Raw genomic sequence first — 15,848 nt, 5'->3', positions numbered from 1 at the left:
AGGCAGCGGCTGTGTCACACAGCTACGGGTGAGCTGATGGCACATGTGACACTGGGATGATGGGGACTGGCAGCATCAGGTCCAAACAGCCTGATGACCAGGAGGTCACCAAGAGCCTCAGGCCATCAGTGTCAGCAGGAGGTGGGACATGGGCTGATCTACCCCAAAAATCACACACAGACACTGAAACCCAGCCCTTCTCCTCTCCCTGGGAAAAGCAGCCCTCAGGGCTGGGGCCACACCTTGGGTCTCCCTTGGCAACAGAACAGGTCCTCCTTGGACGCTGGGTCCAGCTGAAACCTGTCCCTGACCCCCTGCACACATGAGGGACTGGTTACACCATCTCTGCTCTCCCTTCAAATCACCCCAATCCCTCACCACAGGGAAGAGCCACCCTGACCCACCAAGGTCCTCAGGAGATCTACAGCCTGGTTTGTTTATAAAGCCTTTTCTTTTATTCTTCTACTTGTTTATAACTGTTCATTTATTAGGTCAAATTGCTTTAGGAGGACACTGATTTGTGCTGGTTTTGCTGGAATACCTTTGTGGGACTCTGGCACAAGCTGTCCTCTGGGAATGGAGGCTGGTACAGATTCTCTCACATGTGTTTATGGGTTGTTGGAGTCAAATACAGACAGACAGAGAACAGATCAACACACAGGAGCTCCGTCTCGTCCTCTCCACCTCCTGCAGCTGGACATCCCTCCACCCTGGACAGCCCTGAGAGAGGACAGCAGGGCTGGGGCTGTGGGTGGGAGTGGGACAGCTGTGACACTTCAACCAGACACTGTCACACAAACACAGACTCATCACACAGTTTGTCACACTGAACAGAAACACAACGGGGCACCAGGACAGGCAGCAGCTCTGTCCTGGCAGGGCCAGGGTGGTGATGGGGAACCTGGCAGGGTCAGCAGCTCCTGACTACTCCTTGAAAGACCCCCCCAAGCTGTCCTGAAGTGCTGCAGTGCAACCTGTGCAAAATGGGAGGCGAGCTCCCACCCAGCCTGCGGGACACCGGGCGCCCTCAAATCATGGACTCCTCCTCTTCCTCCTCCTCCATCTCCCGGTCCACCTCGATGGCCGTGTTCTCGTAGCTGGTGATGCCCCCGTATTTCCTCATGTGCACCATCAGGGGCTTGGGGGACTGGCTGCCAGCCAGGCTGCCCACGTAGGCGCCGCTGCGGTTCTCCTCCAGGGCCGGGCCCCAGCCCATGGCCGGCCGGCTGGCTTGCTGCACCCGCTGTGGGGAAGGCAGAGCAGCACAGGCACCCTGCACCTCTGCTCAAAGCTCACCCACCCTCCCTGCTGGCCCCCAGGGACTAAGAGAACCCCCAGTGAGGAGGGGATGGGGTCAAAAGCTCGTCCTGAAACCTTTTGGGAAGGTGATTGATTCTAAGCGTCTTGCTGTGGGATGGGGAGGTGTCATGAGCTGTGTGTGCTGGTGGTGAGGGCTTGCAGGAGTGAGGGGCTATTGTAGGGCTACAGCCCTGTGCTGTGGGGCTAGAGCCACTCAGACAGGGGGTTAGCCTTGGCCAAGGTGGCTCCTGGCCATGTCACAGTGCCCGTGGCTGTGTCGAGCCAGGTTACAGCCAGCAAGTGCTCCAGCAGGGCATTGCTACCTGGGGAGGGCACCTGGGGATTGCTACCTGGGGAGGGCACCAAGCTCTGCTCCTCTGCTTTTAACAGCCTGGCGAGAGCAGTGAAGGGCTGGGAAAGCTGTGAGCAGCCAGCAGCTCTGTAACCTGCTCCTGGGAGAAGCCTTTCAGGGCAGGGATCCCATCTGGGCTGCCTGCACAGTCTGGCAGCTGCCTGCCTTGCTGTGTCATTGCTCGTGCCAAGTGGGTGCAAAGTCCCAGGTGCCCATGGCCACCACACGCTGGGGACAATGTGCTCCCTCACAGGGCACAGCAGGCTTGTTTTGGAGTGGGACTGCACACTGGGCTGCCCCTTGGGCAGCTGTTTTACTCAGTACCTGCCTGGCATCAAGGGAAGCAGCACTGCTGGAAATGCTTTGGGATGTGCCATGTCTCACACCCCATGGGCAGCGAGGGGAAATGGAGACACACACCCCCAAGGAGAGAGGATACAGAAACTTCCAGGGATACTGACTTGGCAGGGGCTGGTGCTCCCTGCTGCACATTTCTGGGTGCTCCCCAGCAGTGTCAGGCCCCAGAACCTCCTACCTCCCACAGCGTCCCTTCTTCCTGGAGCACAGCCACCACCATGCCCATGGGGATCATCAGGCAGGACAGCACACCCATGAGGATGCCCAGGGCCTCTGCCCAGGTGGGGAATTGGTAGTTGCCATACTCAGAAGGCTGGTACTTGACAATATTATACACCAGCAGAGCCTGTGGGATGGGAAGAAAGCGAGATCAACCCAGAGGTCTCATGCTCAAAGAGATGGAGATGATGGACACCTCCCAGAAGAAGGATGGTCTCTGGGGCAGGAGATGCCAGCAGAGTAAGTGATCACACTGGGAGGTCCCCCAGGGGCACTGGCAGCACTGTGGTGTTCCAGCACCATCCCACAGCTCAAGCTGAGCAGTTTACCATCATCGTTGCTGGGGACAGGACCATCCAGCAAGCTCTGAAGTAGGGGCCTGGTTTGAATCCCAGCATCATGTGGATGTCTCGGCAGAACCTCTTCATGCCTGCAGGAGGGAGAAGGACTCAGAAGCTTTGATCCCTACCCAGAGCCTTGTGCCTGTACCAGGCTGCCCTGCACTGATCACAAGCAGTGGTTTGTACCCTCCAAGGCAGTCTGCCCCCACCCATCTGGGAGATGCAGGAGCGGGGCCCACCTGGTGCTGCCTGAAGGACCAGGCTCAGCACCATTTGTACCTTTGGAGAGGTGAATCAAGTGACAGCCAAGAACAAACAGGTGGTGGGAGTAGAGTCTCATGCTCCACTGTGAGGCTGTTGGTTTCCCTACTGCTCTCTCTAAATCCCTCTCTTCACACAGACAGCACCTCCTTCCCTGTGCCCCTGTGGGGACAGGCAGCCTTACCATAGACACGTGTCACCACAAGGCAGGTGGTGATCACCACCACCATGAGCCCAAAGCCAGCACTGTAGTCATCCAGCAGCACCAGCCAGTACATCCCACCCTGTGGAGACAAAGCACAGAGGCCAGCATCTCCTGGACCATCATCCCAACAAACCTCCACCCACATCCTCTGACTGCCGGGCACCCTGGGGAGGACACAGTGAGCAGCCTCAAGAGACATCATTCTCCTGTTGGGGTTGGTGTAGGGATGGGAGTGACACTGTGTCACTCCCCTTGGCCCTCACACCTTCTGCAAGCCCAGGCTCGTCTCTCTCTTTCTCCTGCTTACCTGATATGAATATACATGTGAAAACTTGGCTCCTGACCTAATTTCTTCCTAAAATGAGTCCCTAGCTGGCCCCACAATGGATCCCCCAGAGCCCTACCTCTGTTGTGAGGATGAGCCCCATGAGGAATAGGGTGAGGCAGATGAGGGCAGAGAAGGAAGCTTTCTTTGGCCGCAGGTAGTAGGGGAACTCATCGGTCACTGCTGTGACAATGGTCTCCATGAATGCAAACTGCAGGAGGAGAGGGTCCCCTGAGCCCCCAGGCTGCCTGGAGGGCACGCCTGGCTCCCTGGGCTCTGTCCTCACCTGGCTGTCCAGGCCCAAGGTTAACAGCATGAAGAAGAACAGGAATGACCAGAATGGAGAAAGGGGGAGCATTGTCATGGCCTGGGGGTACACCACAAAAGCCAGACCAGGACCTGAGGGAGACAAAGGACAGCAGGGTGAAAAGGTGGTGGCAGAGCTGTGGGGATGGAGGAGAGCTCAGCAGAGCAGCACCATGGCACAGACTTGCCAGGACTCTGGCAAGATGGGCAGGAGGGGCCCTGTGGCAGAGACTGGAGAAGCCTTGCTCAGACCTTCATTAGACAACACTTGTTACTCAATATTTACACCACAGGAACTTATCTGCCCTCTTCCCTCCCCCTGGCCAGCTGAGCATCCCCCTTCATCCCTCATGCTGACACCCTCAGGTGCCTTCCAACCTGGAAGGGATGCTCCTGAGCACACCCAGAGAGAGGGGAAGGGGAAAACATCTTCGTTTGGCCTCACCTGCTTTTGCCACCTGGTTAACAGGGACCCCAAGCTCCTGGGACATGTATCCCAAAACAGAGAAAATGGCAAACCCTGCCAGGATGCTGGTGATGGCATTGCCCAGGGTCACTATGAAGGTGTCCCTACAGAGAAGGAAGAAGATGCTCTGAACTTGGTCATTCATTCCCAGTGACTGTCCTTCAGGGCCTATCATGGCAAGTGCTTTCCAGGGTCAAAAGAAGCATATATTTAATAGATAATACTGTGGGGCTCCTCTAAATCTTTCTGTTCCCTGTGGATGGGGTCAGACCAAATCTCACACCCGTCTCTTTCAGTGAACTACGCTGGATGCTGGGCACAGGGCACACATGCACAACTCCAGCCTCAAATATCCCCAGCTTTCAGCACCTACAGCCCAAAATGTCTGAGCTGGGTACTCTGCCTTGGTGCTTAGGAGGATTTTTTCCCATGGATTTCTCTGTTCTTCTCAAGCCTGCACAAACTGCCAGGTATCCCCTCAGTGCAAGGAGCAGAGCAAGGTGACTGTGCTGCACCATGGGCTTCTGCTGGCTCTGAACCCACCAGCTCAGGTTTTCACAGCTCCCCACAACCCATAACTTTTACAAGACAGCATCAGACTCCCACCTGTAGATATTCTGATGGAAGGTGTTGTACGAGGCGAAGGTGAGGAGGCCCCCAAAGCCCACCCCGAGGGAGTAGAAGATCTGCAGGGCTGCCTCGATCCACACCTGGGGGAAGGAAGCAGTGCTGAGGAGAGCAGGGCTTGGGAACCTCCACATGAGGAAGATGACATTAGAAATGTCAGAGCCCCAGGCACATCTTCCCCAGAACTCCAAGCATGCACAGCCCATGGGATATTTGTCTTTCCTTAACGCTCACCACTCATAGTGGATCAGCTGGCTAATGGAAGGGCTAATATAAGAATGTTTTAGGGCCAGCCCAGTGTGGCATTAAATGTCCTTGGGTGGTCTCTTGATGGCCACCACTGCTGACCCCCACTCCACATTCTGGGGTTTCTTGAGAACCACAAAGAGCCAAATCCACCACGGGCACCCATCAGCCCATCACAGGGGCTGGCATGATCCTGCCCATGGTCCTGGTACTCAGGGGAATTTTGGTACCATCCCATCCATGCAGAGCCATAAACACGTGCATGGGATGGGGACACATGGGAATAGTGGCCCAGACAAGGTGTGGGACAAAGAGTTTTGGTCTAGGAACAACCAAGAGAGCTTTAGGTTAGGGTGTGGCTAGAAAAGACACCTGAGTAAGGGAACTGCCTCTGTGGCATTCAGGAGGTGGCAGGAGAAGGTTTATTTTTGTGTGTTGAGCAAATTGCACAATATCCTACTCACCTTGGAAGATAGCAAGTGATCAAACTGGGGAGTGAGGTAAAACTGGATCCCCTTCCAGGCCCCCTCCAGGGTCACACCACGAATGAGCAGCATCAGCAGGATGAGGTATGGGAAGGTGGCAGTGAAGTACACGACCTGTGGGAGAGCAGAGCCAGCAGGGAGAGCTGGGAATGAGAGCACAGCCCCCCATGCCCTGTCCCTAGGGTGGGACACATCACCCTGGGGTCCTTGGGCTGCAGCAGGGCCGGTGTGCCAGCCCTGCAGGTGTCTGGGTGTGCAAGGCATCCCCAAAATACCTCATACCCAGCAGGTGCTGTTTGTGGGTCCCACTTGCCCAGAGGTGCAGAGCTGCACACCCTGGTGAGCATCGCTGCAGGTCCCCCCAGAGGAGAGCAGCCAGCCCTTACCTTGCCAGAGGATTTGACTCCCTTGAGGATGCACAGATAAACAATAGTCCAGGACAGGAGCAGGCACAGACACAGGTTCCAGCGGATGCTCCCAGGATCCCCAATCCCCGAGCTGCCCTGGATGTGCAGGACATAGCGGCTAGGGAGGGAGGAGAGCTGCCAGTGAGCATGGGCTGCCTTCTTCCAGAGGCCCCCTGACCCTAGAGATGCCTCTGCTGCAAAATGACCTTGTCAGCTATCACAGGCACTGGCAGCTCCTTGCCAAGCAAACAGGAACACTTGGAGTGATTTCTCCAGCACGTATTAGAGAGCCCAGAAGGGATGCCTGGCATCTCCAGAGCAAATTGCCAGCCATTCCAGACGTGGGATGCATTTTAGTCTAGCATATCTCCCGGCCAACAGAGCAGCACTAGAACATGGACACCTCCTACACCCCGTGGCTAAACTGAGCTGTCACCCAGAGCTGAGCACACGGGCCCATTGCTGCACCCACACCACCCCCGCGAGCGAGACCTGCAGCATCTGTGCTGCGAGCTGTGCAAATCCTCACCCCTCATCTCCTCCCCAGCCTCTCCCTGGCTGGACAGCAGCCACGTCCCCAGGCTGCCCCGTTACCTCCAGTACTCCTCGCTGGGGCTGACGGTGTTGCTGATGTTGATGGGGAGGGAGCTGTTCCCCGCCCTGATGACGCGGTGGTCCAGGCACAGCTCAGTGTTCCACCAGTTGCCACAGTGCTGCCAGGGCAAGTCGCTTGTGAGGGATGCAAAGAGGTAGAAGAGAACGTAAGCAATGATCATATTGTAGTAAATGGCCACCAGGGAGACGATGAGGATCGTGCCCATGCCAACGCCTGGGGGAAGGAGAGGGTAAAGAAGGAGTGAGCTGGAGCAGAGCAAAGCACATCCAAAAGCAGGGTCAGACACTGCACCTCAGCAGCCAAATGATCAACCAGTCCAAGGTTCACCTGCTGGGGGAGCCACTTATTGCCATTATAATATAACATGTGGACATGCCTTCTCTGCATTGATGATCTATTGCCTCGTACAAACACCTTTACACCAGCCTAATGTTGAGAATAAAAGTATTTGATCTGAACCTTTTCCTCAAATGCTTTATTCTTACCTTTGTTTTTAACAGGTATATTGCTTTGTTTTCATGCTCTATTTTGTACCGGAGCTGGTTTAATAACCTCCATACCATTTCTAGAGCTGGCCGTGCCATCCAGAGCCCTCAAACACTGACCCATGTCATGCAGTTACTAAAACAGCTAACTCAGAATTCCAGCCTTCCCCCAGGTTCTTTTGATTCTAACAAGAGCTTTGAGGACCCTGGGATGCTGCTGCTGGTGCACGTCCTCACCAAAGAGCTCTTGCAGAGGCCCCTCAGAGGCTCTGGACTTCACTCACGCACCTTTAAAGAGAGGGCTGATCTTCCACACTGCAAGTGGCCCTAGGCTGGAGAACTGGCCAAGTGACAACTCCATGAAGAAGATGGGGATCCCACAGATAGCCAGCATGATGAAGTAAGGAACCAAGAAAGCTCCTGCAAGAAGCAAAAAAAAAGAAAAAAAAATCTTGAAAGAAATATAGAACAAACACCTCAAGCCTAACTGTGACAGGGAGTAAAGCTCATTCAATATATGTGGCTCTGAGGGATCTACATCAAAATCAGGAAGACAGGGAAGAGCGAAAGCTCACTGTTATTGAAGGAGAAAGGGGCTGTGATTCACCTGGTGCTGGGCTTCCCCACTGCTCCCAACTCTCTTTTCTCTTTGAATCTTTCACAAACACCATGAAATTCTCCAGTTGTTACTGCTCTGGGAGGAGTTGAACCAGCATTTTCCACCATCACCCAGGGCTCTTGCACTGCAAAAGGTTCACTCCCTCCTTTGATAGCTGGGAAGGGTTTGCTGACCCTGCTGAGTCCTGGAGGACACCAGACCGAGAAGCTGCTGGACACCAGGAGAGCTGGTGTTTGGTTCAGCATGGACACAGGGGTTTGCCCAAGGCCAGGAATACAGAGATGGGCTCACAGATCCCTTCCACACATGGATACAGGTGCTTAAAGCCCCAAACAACCATGGGGAGGGCAGGAGGAAGCTTCACCCCGCAACCAGCGTTACTTTCCAGCCCCAGGAAGGGGAAGGGATGCTTCTTCAGGGATATTCTACCATCCCAGGTCAGTGGGTGGGAGACTGAGCACTGCAGAGGATGCCCAAGTACCTCCTCCGTTGGTGTAAGCCCTGTAGGGGAACCTCCAGACGTTGCCGAGGCCCACGCAGTAGCCGATGCAGGAGAGCAGGAAATCCAAGCGCCCCGTCCAGGTGCCTCTGTCCTCGGGGCACTCCGAGCCCAGGTCCCCGTCCTGGCTGCTGGGGCTCACCAGCAGGTCTGGTGGCACTGGCTGAGGGACCAGGGGGTGGGAGAGGGCAGAGAGGGGGTGAGCAAGGAATGAACACAGAGAATGAAGAATGGGAGAGAGGGAAGAAGTGCCCAGAACTCGTGAGTGAATTTGTGACCCCAAGTGACAGCACTGACACCTGTGCCTTGGGAACACCCTGTCCCAGCAGCTCTCTGTTCCCCTCCTCAGCCACTGCCCTGCTCTGCCAGGGAGTAACAAAAAGGATAAATGTGATCCCACATGGCCAGAGCTCCCCTGGGAAATCTGGGATTGTCCATCCTGGGAAGGTTCCCCAGGACCCAACTCACAAGCCCAGGTTCCAAACACATCCTTTCAGGGGCCACACTAAACTTTCTGCATCTCCTGCAGGATACAGGCATGAGGGCAGTGGGAGAAGCTCTGTGGTGTGCCAGGGAGGGTGACACCAGCCCCATGTGTGTGCCATGCCAGGCACTCCCTGGGCTGCCACTCATTGCTCCGTGCATTTTCCACACTTTTCCAGCTGCCAAAAGCCTGCACTGTGGGAATTTAGCGATACTCCCAGTTGTCCCTGCTGAGAGATGAGAGACCTCCTTCCAGAATTCCTAATGTGCTCTGGATCAATGCAGCACAGGCAGGGCATTAACCCATTCCCTTCCTCCCCAGTGCCTCAGCCCTGCAATCCATTTGGGTTGGGGTGATGCACCAGGAGGGCAGCTCTGTGTTTGTGTGGGTGTACATCAGGTTTGCAGGGAGGTGCTCAGTCTGAATCCCCCCAGTTTCCTGACCTCAGGAGAGCAGGGAAATCATCCCCGCTGACCCCAGTGCTGAAAGCCTGAGCCAGCAGCTGCCAGATGAGATCCCATCACAGAAACACCCACAGCAAAACCAGGCAGCACAAAGGGGTGGAATGAGGACCCTGTCCCTGTGCCACCATGCATTGCTGTGCTCTGGTGTGGGGGTTTATCCTGTTTGTATTGAGGCACGGGAGGATTCTGGTGTCCTTGCTGACAAGGTACCACGACCAGGGCCAGAGGAGCCCCTTTGAGAACCTTACACAGACATGCTTTATGAAAAATCCTTTCCTTAGGATGTTTTCTCCTGAGAAGCTGAGAGGCTTCAGAAACAAAATGTAAACAATGGTTATCTGCTGGTGTGGAATGCAACAGGTGCATCTGTGATTGGTCTCATGTGCTTGTTTTTAATTAATGGCCAATCACAGTCAGCTGGCTCAGACTGTCTGGTCGGTCACAAGTTTTTGTTATTATTTCTTTTCTATTCTTAGCTAGTCTTCTGATGAAATCCTTTCTTCGATTCTTTTAGTATAGTTTTACTATAATATATATCATAAAATAATAAATCAAGCCTTCTGAAACACGGAGTCAACATTCTCCTCTCTTCCCTGGTCGTGGGACCCCTGCAAACACCACCACAGGAACCTTCTCTTCTTGGGCTCTCTGAAGAAATAAAGCAGCCATCTCCCTGTCCTTGTTCATTACTACAGATAACAAACCCTTGGGATGTGGTTGAGGAGAGGGGTCTGGGTGTGGAGGATCAGCCAGAAGGAGCTGTGGCTCTCCTGTACCAGTGTGCACCAGCTCAGAGCCCGCAGCAGAGCCCAGTGCCCAGGAGAGCAGAGCTGGCTGGTGACCAGAGCTCAGTGCTGCCCTTTCAGAGATGGTGGCAGCCACCTCCCTTCCTCCTCCTCGTCTCCAGCTGGACTGGACTGGAGGATGCTCCTGCTGCTGGTTCCCATGGAGACACCGAGCCAGGATGCTGAAGGCGAGGGCTGCCAGCTGTCCCCTGTGCAGGGTGCACCCCAAACCCCCAGCTGCTGGCACTGCAGACATGCTGCTGGCAGCCCAGAGGCACCAAACACAGAGACAAACCCCTCCCATCCCCGCCTGGAGCACAAACACCTCGAGGGACAGGACAGGGGGAAACTCTTCCCAGAGACAACCTGAAATGTACAGCTCCAGCAAAGCTGTTACACCAAAATCCTCTCTGAAAAGCCCATCCCTGCTGGATGCTGCCATCACAAGGCAAAGGCCAGAAGAAAAAGTTGCAAAAACACAGGCTGAAAAGTCAAAATATGACCCAAATGTGATACTATTGCTATAAAACCATCAGTACCTGGCAGCCTCCTGCAGTTGTTCAGCACAGCTCTGTGGTTCAGCAGCACCTCCAGGCCATGGCTGTGCCTGCTAATGAGCCCAGCACACCCAGAGTGTGACCCACAGCTCTCTGTGCTTGCAGGGGATGCACAGGCTGCTCTGAACTCCCCCCCAAAGATTTCAGCAGCTCAAACCTGTGCTCACAAACATCCCTGCCAGGCAGGGGCCATCACAGCTGGGTCTTCCCCCTGCAAAATATTGCTTCCCTGTCCATCACACTGCCTGGGGAGCTCTTGTTTTCCAGATTTGAATCACAGAAAACCAGCAAGCAGGGATGCTGGGAGATCATTAAATCATGTTGCCTAATTCCTGCATCTCTGTCTGAATCCCAAACACCTGCAGGAGGGTCAGGTAGAGCTGCAAGATCTTATTACATGTGGGTCCATGAGGTGTAGCACAGAAATCAACACAGAAGCAACAACAGGCAATGAAAGAATCCAGTGGGACCTTGTCCAAACTGTAAATGGCCTGGTGCCCACCTCAGTCACCATTTCAAGGGCTATGGGATATAGTTTGTCACTTGTGTCTCAATAATGACTGCCCCCTTGTTAATATCTTTATCTAGAGCTTTACAGCTCAAATTGAAGACCCCAGAGCAGAAAGCAGAGACCACTCAAATGTCAGATGAACCCAAAGGACAATGGCACTTGTCCCCATTGGGCAAGCTGAGGAGATACAGGTCAGGGATGCTGCTGGAAAACACACACAAAGGCAATGCTCAAAATTCCCTCCAAATCCCAGCCTTCCCATAGAAATCACAGAAAAACTAGCCTATTTGCCTGACTTGAAAAGAATTACAAAGCACAATATTTAAGGCTTCCAGCCCATCCTTGTCCCAGATCTCAGAGGGAAGCACCCTTCTCCAGACTGCTGGAAATCACCAGCAGCTTGATTCTAGAGCTGTTTTTTTAGGATTAATGCTCTCTTTCAGCCTCTGTCATAACAGAAATTCTCTTTTCAGCAGCAGCTGAAGTGCACCAGCGCTCCAGTATTGCTCCAGTGCTTTCCACTGATGTCAGCTGCCATCCCTCAAGCCGGGCTCCTGTCTCGTGGTTATAAACAGACGGGCACTAACAGCTCCCTTGGCAACCAGGGCCTCTTTGAACACAGCACCACTTCCCATTATGCACCAGAAGATGCTCCCAAAGAAGTCAGCAAAGCAAAGGTCACCGAGAAGAAAAAGCACTTTAGTCTCTGCCAAGATAAGAGCTCGGGTCTGTAAGGAAATGGCTCTGTGCTAATTATTTTCTCTAAACCAATTTACTTAAACCAAAACTCAGCTGTATCTGAGTGAAAAAACTCCAGCCAGATCAAAGGTGTGTTTTCATCCTATTTTGTCTCCATTCAGGCTGGCATTGTGGGGTTATTTTGTCAGTGTTTTGTGCGTGATCACAGCCTTTGAGCAAGAGAAATGCCACCCAGCACCAGATTTCTCCCCTGCAGATCTGAGCACATCGAGTCTCTAAAGTGTGAGTCACTTCAGATTAGTTTGAATTGCTTGCTAATCTCTCAGAGAAAAAAAATCTTAAAAAGGCATAAAAATGAATTCAAATGTAATATCACTTACAGAGTGAAGTAAATAAAGCGCTGCTATGGAGAGGAGGAGCCCCTCAAAGGGCTGAACTGACCCGGGGTGACCCCAGCCCGGGGTCACAGCTGATGCCATCAGAGGGACAAGGGATGGCAGAGCCAGCACAGGGAGGTTGGAGATGGCTGAGGCTGAAGCAAACTCATTACAGCAATGTCCAAAGTGCAAGGAGTGTGCGCAGATACAAATACTTGTGGTTTTTAATCTGAAAACCCTGGGGAAGTTTCCTGGCAGTTTGTGGCAGGCAGAGGAGGGCAGTGGCTCAGGCAGGAAGATGCTGCTCAGCAGCCTGGCCAGGTATGGGAAGGGACAACCAGCACCACGGCTCCCATGAGTGGGATTTAGTCCATTTCTAACAAATAAACCCCATAGAAAATAACCAAATAAATAAAAAGAACCACTCAGCTCTTCTGGGAATATTATTACGCAAAAACCAACCTGAAATCCTTAGGGCCTGAGAAAGGTCTTCTCTAATCAAGAGGTATTTCCATATGTCTAAAATATGTCTGGTAAGAAGAGCTTAAAACTCCAGCTCACCAATGGGCAGTGGGTCACAATGAGAGGAAGAGGAGGCTGTCAGGCAGCTGGGTGGTGCTGCAGTGGGGATGGGCACATCTCCTCATCAGCCACCACCAGCTCCAGGCAAGCCCAATGCCAGCACTGGACACAGTACTCCCAAGGTGGCTGTGAGCACCAGCTCCTCCATCTGCAACTCAACAATTGTGTTTTTGGGTAATGAAGGACAGAGGGCTCTGAGCAGCACTGGGAATGGGGGAAATAACTCCAGAGACATCTGCTTTCCATCCCAGCTGATCATCATGGGACTAAATGAATTCCTGAATAAATGCTAAAGAGGGTCACCAGCATCAAGTGACTCAGAAAGGCTTTGGAAGGGGCAAAGACCACTCTTAATGGATCTTGCAGTCACAAAGCCATCTGGAAAAGCAATTTGTAGGAAAGAGGAAGAAAGAGAAGAGCCAAACAATGCCTCCAAACAAGAGTGGAGAAATAGCTGTCAGGGCCTGCTGGCTGTCACCAGGACATTGCTGGGATTTTTACGTCATTTCCCAATACCCAAGGAATTTCCTGGCAGGGATAAAACTCTCCTGGGTTTTCATTCATCTCAACACAGTCAACCTGCCCTGTGTTCAGAGGGCATGGTTTGGTACAGGGTGTAGCTGAAGAGGCTCCCAGCCCTGGGTCACTGCCTGGGGTGCTCCAGGAGGGGCTGGCCCGTTCAGCAGCAGCACATCCCCACGATGGAGCTGTGCTGACACTGTCTGTGCCCCCCTGCTCCACCGTGTCCCCAGAGAAAGGGCTTGGGGGCAAATGGGAGCTCAGACTGGCAAGAGCAAAGTGGCAATGGAGGGGAGCCTAGATGGGAAAGCCTGACAGCTGGGTTGGAAAAGGGTTCCCAGGAGGATGTGAAAGGGGTTTGTAGCTCTGCCAGCTCTGCTCTGAACCCAGAGTTCAGCGTCCAGCTGGCCCCACATCACCCACACCCCTGTAAATCCTGATGAGGAGGATGAGGAGGAGGATGAAGATGAGGATGAGGTGGGAAAGGTGCTGCCCAGCCCCTGCGCCCATCCCGTGGGAGGGACCCCGAGCCGGGACAGTGCCAGGAGCGGCGTTCCCGGGGTGCCAGGCTGCGGGAGCCAGCTCTGCCCCGGTGCCACCCACGGCGCCCGGCAGACACAACGTGAGTCACCCAGCGCCGGCAGCGCTGCTGGCAGGGCAGGGCAGGGCAGGGCAGGGGGCAGCTCAGGAGGGGCAGGGGGCACCAAATGCCCCATCCCGCTGACACCATCTCCCCTGGCCCCGCGCACCACCGTTGTTCCCCAACATCCCGCTGACCCCTGCCCACCAAGGCTCCCGAGGAGGGATGCGGGGCATGGCCATGACTCCCCCGCTCCCAGCCCGGGGTTACCCCGCTTCCTTCCCCGCCCTGGGGTACCCTCGCTCCCGTCACCTACCGGGGGTACCCCGGTCTCCTGCTCCCATCCCCGGGGCACCCCCGCTGCCGGCTCTCACCTTGCGGAGCTGCTGCTGCCGGAGCTGCTTCATCCCGCAGCCTGTTGCTATGCGCTCCCCGCTCCGGCGTCTCGCTCTCTCCGGCGCCGGCGAGGGCGAAGGGGGAGCGGGGAGCGATGGCACCGAGGGGTGGGCTCGCACCTGCTCCGGAGAGCCGGGAGGCGAGGAGCGAGGCTGGAGGAAAGGTTTGCCTCGAGTGGAGGATGGCTGCGTGCGGAGCAGGGAGGGACGAGGGAGGTCTGTCTGTCAAAGGCTCTCCTGGCGGGGAAAGGGGGCTCCGGGAGCTCAAACCCTGCCCGGGCAGCGAGGGGGAACGGCTGCTGCCTCACTCACACCTCGAATGCATCAGGTGTCCCAAAGACCCGACTTTGGGGTCACTCTGCCACCGAGCACCCCATGTAGTGATGGCAGAGAGGCCACAAGCTCACAGCACCTTCCTGTCTGGTTCTGAGAGGACTTTCCTGCGGCAGGACACAGCTGGAGCTTGAGCAGATGAGAAGGGATTGCTCCCCACGCTGCCTGAGCCCAGCCCTCAGTCCAGGGGAGGGGATGCTCCCCAGCCACCAGTCCCACATCCCACCACACCGAGGGCAAGAGCAATCCCTGGGCAATGCCCAGGGTGAGCACCTGAGCCCCCAGGGTGAGATCATGGCCCCAGTGCTGGAGCACAGGTCACATCTCCAGGTCCAGATGTCCCAGTTTGGGTCAGCAGTGGATACTGGAGCCCCAGTGCCCAGGGAGATGCTGGCTTTTCACCCTCATACTCAGTGAAATTCCCAGTGGGGTGGCAGAGCTGGTCTGTGCCTTCTCCTCCCACTTCCATGGTGGAAATGGGAGAAAGAACAACCCCACATGCTCCAGGGCCAGGACAGCTGACATGTGGGACCAGCACAGCTCCAGACTCTTTCCCATGATAGGATCCACTTGTCCATCACTTGATCCCTGGACTGTGCCCAGTGCTCTGACACCACATGTGTCCCTTTTCCTTGCAAGTGCCCTACAGACTCCAACCTGAGCCAGACTTCTGCCCAGATGCTTTACTGAGGTTTAATGTGAGTGGGGATGAGGAGGACAATGACAGGGTTGGATCAGAGAGAACCCAGCCTGCCTGATATAAAAGCAAATATCCAGGATATCTAGTGGCAGTTGTGCTCCTGCAGCCCTCTAAGCACTCCTGAAAATTTTACCTGAAAGGAAAGGTATTCTCAGGATAAAGACACATTTCTGCAGGAATCCAACATGATCAAGTGACTCGGCATTTGCACAATGGGTCTTTTAGAGCTAATATTTACCTGGATTTCCAAGAGAAAAGAGGAAAGAGTAAAACTAGATAACCCATCAAACATCTCTTTTCACACACTCACAGCTTCCTCAAAAAAAAAAGTGTCTTTGGGAATTCACTCAGGCTGCTTTTACCTGCCTTGGACTTGCCCACCACTTCTCCCTCTCCCAGATGCTGGCTGGGAATGCTGAGCCTGGAGCTGGCCAGGCCGATGGCCAGGGGCTGCATCAAGCACTGCTCCTACCTCAGCCCTCATGCAGGGCAGGGATGCTTGGTTTGCCTTTCATGCAGGGCAGGGATGCTTTTGTGTGCCTTTCATGCAGGGCAGGGATGCTTTGTGTGCCTTTCATGCCAGTGCAATCTGAACCAGAGAGCCTGGTGCCACCTTGCTACAGCTGTCCCAGCCCCATGTCACCAGCATGGATTGATCACCAAACCATTCAGCATCCCTGGACACACTTCTTGGCCTCATCTTCTTGTGTCCAGGGCAGTATTTTTCATTAGAGACACCCAGGGCTG

The 15,848-nt window shown here is 54.5% G+C and overlaps 1 protein-coding gene across 2 annotated transcripts; it reads right to left on the bottom strand.

The window, feature by feature from the left end:
• Nucleotides 1–432: 432 nt before the first annotated feature.
• On the bottom strand, nt 433–14,246 carry SLC6A7 (solute carrier family 6 member 7). Of its 2 annotated transcripts, XM_063168838.1 has the most exons (14): nt 14,048–14,246; nt 8,098–8,278; nt 7,286–7,417; nt 6,491–6,725; nt 5,876–6,014; nt 5,469–5,603; nt 4,738–4,841; nt 4,111–4,235; nt 3,646–3,758; nt 3,439–3,570; nt 3,014–3,113; nt 2,557–2,657; nt 2,187–2,354; nt 433–1,243 (listed from the first exon to the last, which is right to left on the bottom strand). In XM_063168838.1, exons 1-14 carry the CDS (start codon nt 14,078–14,080, stop codon nt 1,028–1,030), a joined length of 1,914 nt encoding a protein of 637 aa, XP_063024908.1. In that variant the 5' UTR covers nt 14,081–14,246; the 3' UTR covers nt 433–1,027. The 2 variants fall into 2 exon arrangements, with proteins under 2 accessions (XP_063024908.1, XP_063024907.1); XM_063168837.1 differs by having other exon boundaries at nt 3,439–3,758.
• Nucleotides 14,247–15,848: the final 1,602 nt, after the last annotated feature.

This window comes from Melospiza melodia, chromosome 14 (genome assembly GCF_035770615.1).
Source record: "Melospiza melodia melodia isolate bMelMel2 chromosome 14, bMelMel2.pri, whole genome shotgun sequence".
Taxonomy (NCBI): domain Eukaryota; kingdom Metazoa; phylum Chordata; class Aves; order Passeriformes; family Passerellidae; genus Melospiza; species Melospiza melodia.
The sequence above is the reverse complement of the archived record's forward strand: the minus strand, read 5'-3'. Positions and strand labels throughout refer to the sequence as shown.